The 14,769-nt window shown below is 49.4% G+C and overlaps 1 protein-coding gene across 3 annotated transcripts in view; it reads right to left on the bottom strand.

Moving 5' to 3' along the window:
* The window catches only part of colec11 (collectin sub-family member 11), a 51,174-nt gene that overhangs the window by 19,195 nt on the left and 17,210 nt on the right, over positions 1-14,769 (bottom strand). For all 3 annotated transcript variants that reach the window (XM_072498697.1, XM_072498699.1, XM_072498698.1), the window contains exons 3-4: positions 12,810-12,881; positions 986-1,057 (exon numbers count right to left, since the gene is read on the bottom strand). In XM_072498697.1, coding sequence (XP_072354798.1) covers positions 986-1,057; positions 12,810-12,881 — 144 coding nt within the window. The remainder of the gene's footprint in view (positions 1-985; positions 1,058-12,809; positions 12,882-14,769) is intronic.

Here is a 14,769-nt window from a genome sequence, read left to right as displayed (position 1 = left end):
ATGTCGTCATTGTACTGCTCTGCCTGCCCCAGTGGCAGCAGCTGGTGGAACATTTCAGTGCCAATGTCCTGACTGAATACGGATGGTCTGCCAATTGTTCCTCATAGATTCAGGTAGCAGAGTTGCTGAATAACCTGGGCAGAAATGGCCTTCCACCAAAAAGCCTTCTTTCCCTTCCAGCTGCTTGTTCTGTTCTGCATGAGCTCTGACCATTCTCCAAATCATGCTCTTTTCCCAGGGAAAGTCCCAAGGTTTGGAGAAACTGGCTTGTACGCAAGTGCAGAAATCAGCAAGAGGTCATTCAGCAGCTGCCAATCCACTACCTGTAGACTTTTGAAACTTGAAACAACGATATTAAAGCACCAAACATTTGTAGAATCATAGCAAAAAGCATGTTTTAATCAATAATTGACCTGTAATTATTCGATGATCTCTTTGAATATTGCTGGTGGGTTGAGGGACCAGTTGCTGACCAGTTCAGTTATTCTAGGTTAAGAGAGGGCATTAATTGGAGTTGCAAAAAAGCATAACGGTTCGATTCCCGTACCAGCCTCCCCGAACAGGCGCCGGAATGTGGCGACTAGGGGCTTTTCACAGTAACTTCATTGAAGCCGACTCGTGACAATAAGCGATTTTCATTTCATTTCATTTACTTCCGACCAATATTCACTCTGCAAGATATAACGTCCTCACCAATGTAAAACTCTGGCATGATTCACCACACATATGTTTTCAAATGCTGCAGCTCTACTTTGGAGGCCTAAGCCTCCTTGTCGTGCTCAAAACTGGGCATTAATGATCCTAATTTCTCGACCAGTTACTTTGATAGGAGCAAAACAATGATTAATGGTGGAAAATATGAGATGAGAATTTTTTAGCATAGAAAATTGTGTTTGGCAAGGAGATTCATACAATCCACACAGCTGTTTTGTTGGATAGTGTGCCAATATTTTTGTTACAAAGAGCAAAGAGAAAGTTACCATACCTTTTAAACCAGCTGAGCCGATTTTTCCAGAGCGACCAATTGAACCTTTTTGGCCTTTATCGCCAATAGGTCCTGCAAAAAAAAATGTTGTACATGGTTCAACAAAATCTCTCAGGCTATTTTATTTCATACGACCTTGTGGGGTTAATCCCATCATTCTCCAAGAATTTTGGAAATGTTGATTATTTTCAAGAACACTTGTTTTGAGATTTTCAAGAAAATAGGCATATGGCAAGACACCTGTAAAAATGCAAGCAATAAAAATGAATTTCTACTTGCCTCCATAAATCTATAGGCCTAGCTATTATTCCCCACATAATTTTGTCAAACATGCATGCACACAAGGAAGTTAAGCTAGACAGATGGTTCACTGAATCAATGAAAATGAATTACGAAAGCATATGTGGAGGCAACCAGGAATTGTGCAGATGGATGTGATATTGATTAATTTGCAGCAATTGATATTTTAGCATTAAGTGTTATCACCGCTTTTCTTGTAGGCGTATGAGCTTCTTTCAGTAAAGAAGTAACATTTTTCTTTTATAAATTTAGAGTACCCAATTCATTTATCCAATTAAGGGGAAATTTTGAATGGCCAATCCACCTACCCTGCACATCTTTTAGGTTGTGGGGGTGAAACCCATGAAAACATGGGGAGAATGTGCAAACTCCACAAGGACAGTGACCCAGGGCCGGGATTGAACCTTAGGATATAGGATGGGAATAGAGGGTGTGGTAGTCACCACTGTTGTATTGTATATACGGTAAGGCCACTGTACTACAGGTACGGGGGTAGATCCCTGCCTGCTGGCTCCGCCCAGTAGGCGGAGTATAAATGTGTGGGCTCTCCGAGCTACAGCCATTTCGGCAGCAGCTGCGGGAGGCTCCACATCTCTGCGTAATAAAGCCTCGATTACTCTCTACTCTCGTCTCATCGTAATTGATAGTGCATCAATTTATTACGCAGAGATTTTACAACGATGGATCTCTGCATCAAGCCTGATCGCCTGCAGCTGCACCATCAAGCAGACAACGCCAAGTCGGCCTTCGCACATTGGCTAGCTTGCTTTGAAGCCTACATCGGATCTGTGACAGAACCACCATCAGAGGCACAGAAGCTCCAGATCCTTTACACGCGGCTGAGCTCCGATATTCTTCCCCTCATCCAGGACGCGCCGACCTACGCTGAGGCCATGGCGCTACTGAAGGAGAACTACACTCAGCAGACCAACAAAATCTACGCCAGGCACCTCCTGTCCACGCAGCATCAATTCCCTGGTGAGTCTGTGGAAGATTTATTTTTTTTTAAATAATTTTTATTAAAGGTTTTCATAAAATATCAATAACAAAATGAGAAAGAAAAAAGAACCCAACAGGGTTAAGTACAAAACACAATCTAAAAAAGCAACCCCCCAAACCCCTCCCCCCCGTGCCTAAATAATAAATTAACATTAACACCCCGACTTAAGACAACAGGTGTATACACCCCCTCAGACCCTTCCAGTGTAAATAGCATAAACAAAAATAAAGTAAACCCCCCCCCCCACCCCCCGAGCTGCTGCTGCCATTGTCCAATGTCTGTCGTTCTGCCAGAAAGTCTAAGAACGGTTGCCACCGCCTAAAGAACCCTTGTACCGACCCTCTCAAAGCGAATTTCACCCTCTCCAATTTAATGAACCCTGCCATATCGCTGATCCAGGATTCCACACTTGGAGGCCTCGTATCTTTCCACTGAAGGAGAATCCTTCGCCGGGCTACCAGGGACGCAAAGGCCAGAATTCCAGCCTCTTTCGCCTCCTGCACTCCCGGCTGCTCGGCCACCCCAAATATTGCGAGCCCCCAGCCCAGTTTGACCCTGGACCCTACCACCCTCGACACCGTCCTCGCTACGCCCTTCCAAAATTCCTCCAGCGCTGGGCATGCCCAGAACATATGGGTGTGATTTGCTGGGCTCCCTGAGCACCTAACACACCTGTCCTCACCCCCAAAGAACCTGCTCATCCTTGTCCCAGTCATGTGTGCCCTGTGCAGCACCTTAAACTGTATGAGGCTGAGTCTCGCGCACGAAGAGGAAGAGTTCACCCTCCCTAGGGCATCTGCCCACGTCCCCTCTTTGATCTCCTCTCCCAACTCCTCCTCCCACTTACCTTTCAACTCCACCACCGAGGCCTCCTCCTCCTCCTGCATCACCTGGTAAGTTTCCGAGATCTTTCCCACTCCCACCCACCCCCCCGAGAGCACCCTGTCCTGTACTGTGTGTGGCAGTAGCCGTGGGAATTCCACCACCTGCCGTCTGGCAAACGCCCTTACCTGTAAGTACCTGAAGGTGTTCCCCGGGGAGAGCCCATACTTCTCCTCCAGCTCACCCAAGCTCGCGAACTTCCCGTCCACAAACAGGTCCCCCAACTTTCGTATCCCTGCCCTGTGCCACCCCGAAAACCCTCCACCTGTTCTTCCTGGGGTGAACCGGTGGTTCCCCCGTAATGGGGTCCACGCCGAGGCCCTAACTTCCCCCCTATGCCACCTCCACTGCCCCCAGATTTTGAGGGCCGCCACCACCACCGGGCTCGTGGTATACCTCCTTGGAGGGAGCGGCAGCGGCGCCGTTGCCAGCGCCCCCAGACTCGTACCCACACAGGACGCCGTCTCCAGCCTCTTCCATGCAGCCCCCTCCCCCTCCATCACCCACTTGTGCACCATTGTCGCATTGGCGGCCCAGTAGTACCCACAGAGGTTGGGCAGCGCCAGCCCCCCCTAACTCTACTCCGCTCCAGGAACACCCTTCTCACCCTCGGAGTCCCTCGTGCCCACACAAACCCCATTATACTCCTGTTAACCCGCCTGAAAAAAGCCTTCGGGATAAACACGGGGAGGCACTGGAACAGGAACAAAAACCTTGGGAGCACCGTCATTTTGATTGACTGCACCCTACCCGCCAGAGACAGCGGCAACGCGTCCCACCTCTTGAACTCCTCCTCCATTTGCTCCACCAGCCTTGTAAAGTTAAGCCTATGCAGGGCCCCCCAGCTCCTGGCCACCTGGACCCTCAAATATCTGAAGCTGCTCTCCGCCCTTTTTAGTGGGAGCTCGCCAATCCCCCTCTCCTGGTCCCCTAGCTGAACTACGAACAGCTCGCTCTTCCCCATATTGAGCTTGTACCCCGAAAAGTCCCTGAATTCCTAAGGATCCTCATTACCTCTGGCATTCCTCTCACCCGGTCCGCCACATACAGCAGCAGGTCGTCCGCATAAAGCGACACCCTATGCTCCTCCCCACCCCGCACCAACCCCCTCCAGTTCCCCAACTCTCTCAGTGCCATAGCCAGGGGTTCAATCGCCAGTGCGAAGAGCATTGGGGACAGGGGACACCCCTGTCTCGTCCCTCGGTGCAACTGAAAGTCTCGGACCTCCTCCTATTTGTGGCCACACTTGCCATCGGGACCTCATACAACAGCTTAACCCACCTGACAAACCCTTCCCCAAACCTGAACCTCTTCAGCACCTCCCACAGGTACCCCCACTCTACCCTATCGAAGGCTTTCTCAGCGTCCATCGCCACTACTATCTCCGCCTCCCCCGCCGGCATCATGATAACGTTCAAAAGCCTCCGCACATTTCTGTGGAAGATTTCTGGCGTGCCTTGCACGCCCTGGTGAGAGACTGCGATTGCCAGGCCATTTCGGCCGTTAAACATTCTGACCTGCTAGTTAGAGACGCGTTCGTTACGGGCATAGGGTCGGCCTACATCCGCCAGCGCCTCTTAGAAGGGGCTACCTTCGACCTCGTGGCGACCACGAAACTAGCGATCTTGCTCACAGTTGCCTCACGCAATGTACAGGCGTATGCCCCCGACTGCACGGCCCACCCCTCCTGGGCATCGTGGACCCCGCCAGCGAACACCCCATCATGGACCCCATCAGCGACCGCCCCCAGCCAACCCCAGGCCTGCGCCGTGCGGCAGCCAACCAATCCCGGGGGACCCAAGTACTACTTCTGCGGACAGACAAAACACCCCGGTAGCGCTGCCCGGCGCGGAGCGCACTCTGCAAGGTCTGCAGGAAGAAAGGACATTTCGCTGCTATGTGCCAGGCCCACTCGATTGCCGCTATTGTCCCTGCACCCCCCACGTGCGACCCGTGGGCGCCGCCATCATCCTCGCCTCACAACACGTGCGGCCCGTGGGCGCCGCCATATTGCTCGCCTCACAACACGTGCGGCCCGTGGGCGCCGCCATCTTGCTCGCCTCACAACACGTGCGGCCCGTGGGCGCCGCCATATTGCTCGCCTCACAACATGTGTGGCCCGTGGGCGCCGCCATCTTGCATGCCTCAGGACACGTGCGGCCCGTGGGCGCTGCCATTTTCCCCGCCTCAGGACCCCTGCTCGTCGGCCACCTCATCGGGCCACTCATCGCCTGAAACCGCTGCCGACCAGCCCTGACTCGCCTCCATCACGATCGACCAGTCCCGACCACATAACCTCGCGACCGCGTCGACGACAGTGAAGGTCGACGGGCACATGATATCCTGCCTTCTGGACTCCAGGAGCACTGAGAGCTACATCCGTCCCGATACGGTAAGGCGCTGCTCCCTCACGGTACACCCCATGAACCAGAAAATCTCCCTGGCTTCCGGATCCCACTCCGTGGCGATCCGGGGGTACTGCACCGCAGCCCTCACCATCCAGGGCGTAGAGTTCAGTGGCTTCCGGCTCTACGTCCTCCCCGACCTCTGCGCTGCCTTGCTACTCGTCCTGGACTACCAGTGCAACCTCCAGAGCCTAACCCTGAGATTTGGTGGGCCCCTACCACCCCTTACTGTCTGCGGCCTCACGACCCTTTAGATCGACCCGCCTTCTCCGTTTGCAAACCTCAACCCGGATTGCAAACCCGTCGCCACCAGGAGCAGACGGTACAGCACCCAGGACAGGATCTTCAACAGGTCTGAGGTCCAGCATCTGCTACGGGAAGGTATTATCGAGGCCAGCAACAGCCCCTGGAGAGCCCAAGTGGTAGTTCTGAAAACTGGGGAGAAAAACAGGATGGTCGTTGACTACAGTCAGACCATCAATCGGTACATGCAGCTCGACGCGTACCCCCTCCCACGCATATCTGATATGGTCAATCAGATTGCCCAGTACCGGGTCTTCTTGACAGTGGACCTTAAATCTGCCTACCACCAGCTCCCCATTCGCAAGGTGGACCACCCATAAACCGCATTTGAAGCAGACGGCCGCCTTTACCACTTCCTTAGGGTTCCCTTTGGCGTCGCTAACGGGAGATGGACCAAATGGTTGACCGGTACAGACTGCGGGCCACCTTCCCGTACCTGGAAAACGTCACCATCTGCGGCCACGACCAGCAGGACCACGACGCTAACCTTTACAAATTCCTCCACACCGCTAAACTCCTCAACCTAACCTACAACAAGGAGAAGTCGTGTTCAGCACAAACCGATTAGCCATCCTCGGCTATGTGGTCCAGAACGGAGTGCTAGGGCCCGACCCCGATCGCATGCGCCCCCTCATGGAACTCCCCCTTCCCCACTGCCCCAAGACCCTCAAACGATGCCTGGGCTTTTCTCATACTACGCCCAGTGGGTCCCTAACTATGCGGACAAGGCCTGCCCACTCATTCACTCCACCGTTTTCCCCCTGACAGCCGAGGCTCACCAGGCCTTCAACCATATCAAGGCTGACATCGCCAAGGCCGCGATGCATGCGCGCAACGAGATGCTCCCCTTCCAAGTCGAGAGCGATGCATCAGACGTTGCTCTAGCCGCCACCCTCAACCAGACAGGCAGGCCCGTGGCATTCTTTTCCCGCACCCTCCATGCCTCCGAAATTCGGCACTCCTCCGTCGAAAAGGAGGGCCAAGCTATCGTTGAAGCTGTGCAGCATTGGAGGCATTACCTAGCCGGCAGGAGATTTACTCTCCTCACTGACCAACGTCGGTTGCCTTCATGTTCAACAACACACAGCAGGGTAAGATCAAAAAAGATCTTGAGGTGGAGGATCGAGCTCTCCACCTACAATTACGAGATTTTGTATCGCCCCGGTAAACTCAACAAGCCCCCCGATGCCCTATCCCGAGGTACTTGTGCCAGCGCACAAGTGGAACGACTCCGGACCCTGCACGACAATCTCTGTCACCCAGGGGTCATCCGCTTTTATCATTTCAAAAAGGTCCGCAATCTGCCCTACTCCATCGAGGAAGTCAGGGCTATCACCAGAGACTGCCAGGTCTGCGCGGAGTGTAAACCGCACTTCTACCCCAGACCGAGCGCACCTGGTAAAGGCCTCCCACCCCTTTGAATGCCTCAGCGTGGACCTCAAAGGGCCCCTCCCCTCCACCAACCGAAACACGTACTTCCTTAACGTGGTCGACGAATATTCCAGATTCCCCTTCGCCATCCCATGCCCCGATATGGCATCTGCCACCGTCATCAAAGCCCTCAACACCATCTTGGCTCTGTTCGATTTCCCCGCCTATGTCCACAGCGACCGGGGATCCTCATTTATGAGCGATGAGCTGCGCCAGTACCTTCTCAACAGGGGCATTGCCTCAAGCAGGACGACCAGCTACAACCCCGGGGAAACGGGCAGGTGGAGCGGGAGAATAGGACGGTCTGGAAGGCCGTCCAGTTGCCCCTACGGTCCAGAAATCCCCCGGCATCCCGCTGGCAGGAGGTCCTCCCCGACGCCCTTCATTCCATTTGGTTGCTCCTTTGCACTGCGACTAACGAAACTCCCCAGGAACGTCTCTTTGCCTTCCCCAGGAAGTCCACCTCCGGGGTTTCGGTCCCAACGTGGCTGGCAGCTCCAGGACCCGTCCTCCTCCGCAAGCACGTGTGGCTACACAAGGCGGACCCGTTGGTTGAGAGGGTACAGCTACTTCACGAACCTGCAGTACGCCTACGTAGCATACCCTGTCGGCCGCCAAGACACAGTCTCCCTCACGGACCTGTCACCAGCTGGGTCCCCACACCCCCCCCTCTGCCCCGGCGCCACCCTCCCTCCCCCCTGCGCACCCACCACAGCCCCCGCTCCAGGACGATCCATCCTCCCCTTGGTCCCACCCGGGGATGAAGATGAGATCAACACGCTCCCAGAGTCATCGACGACCGAACCAACGCCAAAATCGCCACCAGCGCTCGCAACGACGGATCAAGGCGCACGATCGTCTGAATTTGTAAACTTTTCCTTAAAATGTTAAACACCTGAATGTAAATAGTTTTCCACCACCCCCGCTGGACTCTTTTTTAACAGGGGGTGAATGTGTAGTCACCACTGTTGTATTGTATATACTGCATACGAGGGGTATTTCGGTAAGGCCCCTGTACTACAGGTACGGGGATAGATCCCTGCCTGCTGGCTCTGCCCAGTAGGCGGAATATAAACGTGTGTGCTCTCCGTTTTGGCAGCAGCTGCGGGAGGCTACACATCTCTGCGGAATAAAGCCTCGATTACTCTCTACTCTCGTCTCGTTGTAATTGATAGTGCATCAGCGGGATATGGACCCTGGAAGTGTAGAAGATTTTAGTTCAGACGGGCAGCATGGTCGGCGCAGGCTTAGAGGGCTGAAGGTCTGTTTCTGTGCTGTACTTTTCTTTGTTTTTTGTTCTTTGTGAGGCAGCAGTGCTAACCACTACACCACCGTAAAGAAGCAACATTGGGCAATGATGGCAAAGTTGTATCTTTATTTCCTACCCCTACGTGCCCTGAGAGCTGGTTCCCCTTGGTGGCATATCTTCGTAATGTTGCAATTCTTGTGATGAAGGTGCTCCCACAATAGCGTTAGATAGAGAATTCCGGGACATTAGCCCAGCAACAAGTGAAGAATTGGCGACGCTTGCCGAGGATGTTCAGTGAATCGGAAGAAGTTGGAGTTGATTGTGTCGAATGAATGGATCTGTGCTTCAACTGCTCTGTTTAAGCTGAAGTTACGGGACAAAAACGATAATGAATATAGTCACTCATGTTTTAAAGTGAGAGTGATTTAACATGACTCCAGTGGCAGACCTCAACACTTGTTAAAAAGTAGCAAAAAATGAGGTTTGAACTTTTGTTCCAAAACTTTGGAGGTCTTCACAGATTTAAACAGAAATATTTCAAAAACTGACATTTGATCCACAAATACAAATAAGTATAAACACACGGAATAACCAGTTAGTCATTGAATGCATTCTCTGGCTGAACTATGTTAGTGTGTGACCTCCTGTCCTTTATTCTAAACAAAGGCCTGACCACTTGCAAGTAGTGATCATTAAAACAAACCATGTTGTAGTTGGTGAGCTAATGACAGCTTGAAGATCCATTTATGTACATGTGACATGTAGTGGCTGTTAAGTACTTCTTGGGTGGTACAATCAAGAAACAGCCAGCTTGTGGGAAATAGTTCATTTTCGGAATGCAGGAGATCATTTTAAATTCAATATTTTCAGAGGTCACAACAAGCATATTTAATATCCCAACCAGATGCGCTAATATGTAGAATTCATATTCAATTTGAATATACAGTGACGATGAACTGAGTATTCTACATTTCAATATTAACTGAAATTTACTTTCGTTATTTACATAATAACCACAGCAAGGACGACACTTTCGGCAAAGCCTTCTAGAGGCACTCAGAAATAAGGAATTCGAAGAAGCCAATTTCTGAGCCTGTGGGAATGTGGCACAGGAGTTCACAGAAACATATTCACAGTAAATGGGTAATACCATTAAGTATAACACTGCAATAATGGAACTCTTGTTGAATTTTCCCTCCTTCTATAAGATGATAAAACAAAAGTAAGCTATTTCCCACCTGAATACTGCTCTCAATTGGCTGACCACTTGATATTGGTACTTAACAGCTATTTATTTAAGTGTTGAAAGCACCAACTACCCAGCATCCACAGGCCATGATGTCTGATAACATGCAAAAATGGGTGCAGGGATTGCGATGCACAATTAACAAGTGTTTTGATGCACACTGCAAATAAATGAAATCTGTCCATAATCTTCTTAAAGCTGGCAAATTTCCCTTCCAAAAATAAATCCCCGAAATGCCTCCTTCTTCTTGGGCAGTCACTCAATGTCGACGATCACTTGCTTCCACTCGGGGGAGGTGGGTTCTACAGTGGCTGAATAGTCCAATCCTGGATCCGCAGACTCTGCCACAGATTTGGGAGGTGGTGTTTCATGAGGTGGGTGGGTGAGGCGCTCTGGATTCTGCGCTCTCTTTCCGCTGTTTACGCTTGGCCTCTGCGTGCTCAACCTTATGACGCTCAAGGTGATTGGAGCCTTCGCGGATGCTTTTTCTCCAGTTCGTGATTTCTGAGGTAAGCGATGCCCACATGTTGATAGGGGCAAGCTTTCAGAGTGTATTTGTCGCGTTTCCTGTGTCCTACTAATGATCGCTTGCCTTTGCAGAGCTCGGAGTAAAGCACTTGTTTCGGAAGTCTTGTGTCAGGCATGCGGGCAATGTGGCATTGGAGTTGGTCCAGCGTGGCCAGTGCCTCAATACTGCGGGCATTGGCCTGGGAGAGGACGCTCACATTGGTAAGCCTATCCTGCCAGTGGATTTTCAGGGTTTTGCAGAGGCAACGTTGGTGATATCTCTCCCGAGATTTGAGGTGTGCTGTACATTGTCCATGTCTCTGATGCATACAGGATGATGGGGCCATGGCTGCTCTGTAGACCATGAGCTTGGTGTGGGATTTGAGGTCTCAGTCTTCGAACACTCTGTTCCTCAGGCGTCTGAAGACTGCACTGGAGTCTATGCTGGATTTTGTTGTCAATGTCTGCTCACATCGAAAGGAGGCTCCTAAGGTAATGGTGGGCACTGTTGCTTCATAGTGCCAGGGTCCCAGGCTCGATTCCCGGCTTGAGTCACTGTCTGTGTGGAGTCTGCACGTTTTCCCCGTGTTTCCGTGAGTTTCCTCCGGGTGATCCGGTTTCCTCCCACAAGTCCCAAAAGACGTGCTTGTTAAGTGATCTGGCACAAAACCAGAAGCAGCAGCAGCTAACTGAGGAGGACAGGCATGGCGACATGCCCTTTTCCCACTGAAGGAAATAGTGGTCACTATCATTTGAGCAGTCATGACTAAGGCTGTGGCCAGGGAAAGGGCTGAAACCATCGAAAGTCATCAGACCCAATTTTTCTTCTCACATCTCACTTGTCCCTTATCTCTTCTGATTTCCAAATTATAAATAAAGTAAGCGTACACAATTTGCTTCTCCCTGCCCCACCCCATCACTCTCCCCTTACCAAAATTCTACTCTTGAATCTTTCTCCTTCCAGATACCCAAGAACTGTAATCTGGCCAAGTAATGGTGGGAGAGAAAGAGGCGAAAGACATTGATGAAAAACACCATGACTTGATTGCACACCAGCTTAAATGCTAACACTGTACATACTTTGGAAGATGGCTTAAATGCACCATCTGAATGTAGTGACACAACAGGCATGAGTGGCTTGCAGTTAAGGCAGGGGGAAATGGTGGCACAGGTGTTAGTTCACAGTTGCTAACCTGGAGAGCAAATTGGCACGGGATTTTGCACAAAGCATGGAACCCATCCGCTCCAGTAAGGGAATGGTGGCCAGCTCCATGAGAACGTTTGTGGGCTCAAGCATGATTCAACATCTGACGGCTGGTGTCTCAGCTTCCATTGCAGCACAAGCAGAAGCCACCCAATATCTGGATGCTGTCTAGAAAACTCAGACTGAAGTCATGCAAGCTCAGCTTGCTCCCTTCACAACTGCAGATGCCAGTGCTCAAAGGGGGTTGTAGATTGTCACAGCAGGTCAATAATCTGTCCTCCAACATATTGGAAAGTTTGCGGAGGCATTGCCCCCACACAGTGGCAGTGGCATCATGGATCACAAACCTCATACTCTCTCTCAGGATGACATCAGAGGACTGCAAACCACTGCCACGTCAGCCAGTGCCCTTGCAGCAGCCTGTCAGTTAGCCAGCTCAGAATGCTGCTGCCCATTCCAAGATGGCACACTCTGAATCTGGACCTTTTAGGACCAGAACTGAAAGATGTCACCTTTCTGTAGTCTCCCCCACAGCCTTCCACCAGCCATGCTGCAGCCGTTGGATTAACACTGCAGTGCAGCAGTAGGACTGGTAAAGGCAATCCAAGGGGACTCCCGGAGGGCGTCCTACACCCATAAGGATATAGGAGTCTCTCCTCCTTTCCGTCTTCTTCAATTAGACTGCATGGCAGAGTCCACAAAACTTTGAAGCCGACTTTGTCCCATGTTGTGCTATTGTTCAATGTTTCCCAGATCAGAGTCACTGCCTGCATGACTCTCAGCAACTCCTCCACCACACTGCACCTCTATAAGTTGTGCTGGCTGTCTCTGAGTCGTGCCAACCACTCGCAATCAACAGCACAGTGAGCACTGGCTGGATGTCAAAATTGTTGATATGAATGAGGAAGCAGCACAAATTGGTGCATCAGAATGTACAGTTATAGGATCAACGCATTACAGTCCCTGCACCTATTTTTGAATGCTATCAAATTTAGTCCCCGCAATATTTTGCACCTTGCTCACAATATGTTGGCAGAATTAAGAAGTAGCAAAATGGATACATTGGAGAATATAATAATGATCATGTGAGGGGTGGACCTAATGCAAAAATTAGAACATGTCTCTTAGAATTAGAACCTGTGCAGACTGGTGAATGGTTGAAAAATGAAAGCAGTCAATTAACCCTTCCATAGCTATAACATACATTAATATTCAATGTTAGCACTTTATATTATATTATACAAACAGGTCTCCTTTCATTGAGTTTATCATTGTATCAAATCTTGATTTTAGTCACCTGGTTGCCCAACTGGGCCAACTTTTCCTATCCTTCCAGGCTCTCCTTTCTCGCCCTTTTCCCCGGGTTCACCTGTATCATAATATAAAGTGACAGCATCATCCTCATTGTAAAACTGGCTGCACAGAAATGATACATTTGTGTCTATGTAAATAAGATCCCCAGCCCAGATCAAATTCAGGGATCATTACCAAACGGCAGATAAGTGGAAATCTCAGTCTGAGGGATGAGAAAATAGCTGGTATTGGAACAGGCAAAAATGTCATATATTCATTATTGCCTGTTCCCAATTATTATGCAATTATTTCCACAGCAGGAGTGCAATCTGTTTTTAGTGTGAAATATTGTGATTACTCACATATTGGCAATATATATTCTGTACTACACTGTATGTAATACTCAAATTGGAATATAAATTGCTTTGCCTGTATATTATATTGTACTCGCTATCATTTATTGAAAATTTAATCTGCTACTTGTACATTGCAGGGTAGTTATCACATTAGGAATGAAATCATTAATGCTTAAATATAGGCCTCATGGAACCTATGGCAATTTCACTTTTTAGATATACAGTACCTCAGCAAGCTGGAATAGAAACTATCCAGCCAGACACATACACATAACCGACAATAACCATTGTACAGACCTTGCCAATCTGAAAACTATTTTTTTTAAATCACCTTTGAATTATTTTTTTATTTTGCACCTCCAAAGATTGTTCAATATTTTTCTTATAATTAAGATGCCACAATTATCATTGTGCTGGATACCTGCCTGTGCTTTCTCATTCTAATCAAAGTTACTTCTTCATTTTCACTTCAATATTCTTGACATGTTGCCAGTCACAAGCTCTGTATCTCTACTCAACAGCAAGCAGTTCCACCTTCGCAGGTGTTGTCCTCCGTATAATCTTGTTCCCAGCTGGAACCCATTGAATTATCATTTGAGGTATCAATTTCTATGTCCTGACCATTGATTGCACTCTTCTCACTGTAACATGTTCTAATACTGCACACAGACTACTGTCTCATTTTCGTGTTGGCAACTCCATTCTCTGAGCTGCTACCCACCATACTCTAGGACATCATCGAAGGTCGTGTTCAGACTGAATTAAACTGAAAACACCAACTGCTGTGAACCAATATTTGATGGTATTACAGACCATCAAACAGTAAGGAATAAGACAGAAAAGACATTTGTAGACAATTCAAATAGGTTTGCAAAAATAATACATTTGGAACACTGTTTCGAGAGTCGGCTAACAAACAGTAATAATGGTCAGAATGGGGAGCAGTTCACATAGTTCACTTCGACAGTTTCCAAGTCAGTATGTTATGAGGAAATCAAGGAACAGGCAAGCTGCAAGACAAGATAAGAGATCACTAATGAACTCTTTGAAAGCCATGAGCTAATTAGGGATAGTCAATGTGAGCTTGCAAAGGACAGTTCATGCTTCTCTAAACTAATCAAGTTCTTCAGGGAAATGTTTGAGCATATCATAGAATCATAGAATTTACAGTACAGAAGGAGGCCATTTGGCCCATCGAGTCTGCACCAGCTCTTGGAAAGAGCACCCTACCCAGGCCCACATCTCCACCCCATCCCCATAACCCAGTAACCCCAAAAGGGCTATTTTGGACACTAGGGCCAATTTAGTATGGCCAATCCACCAAACCTGCACATCTTTGGACTGTGAGAGGCAACCGGAGCACCCGGAGGAAACCCACGCACGCACGGGGAAAACGTGCAGACACCGCACAGACAGTGACCCAAGCCGGGAATCGAACCTGGGACCCTGGAGCTGTGAAGCAATTGTGCTAACCACAATGCTACCGTGCTGCCCGGTATATATACAGAAGGGAAATGTAGTGGATATAGACTTTCAAGAAGCATTTATAAGAGATTTTTTTCAAAGATTAAGGAAATTAAGGGTAATGGTAACATGGATAAATGGATC

This window comes from Scyliorhinus torazame, chromosome 4 (assembly GCF_047496885.1).
Source record: "Scyliorhinus torazame isolate Kashiwa2021f chromosome 4, sScyTor2.1, whole genome shotgun sequence".
Taxonomy (NCBI): domain Eukaryota; kingdom Metazoa; phylum Chordata; class Chondrichthyes; order Carcharhiniformes; family Scyliorhinidae; genus Scyliorhinus; species Scyliorhinus torazame.
Note: the sequence above shows the minus strand (reverse complement) of the source record. Positions and strands in the feature narration are given on the sequence as shown.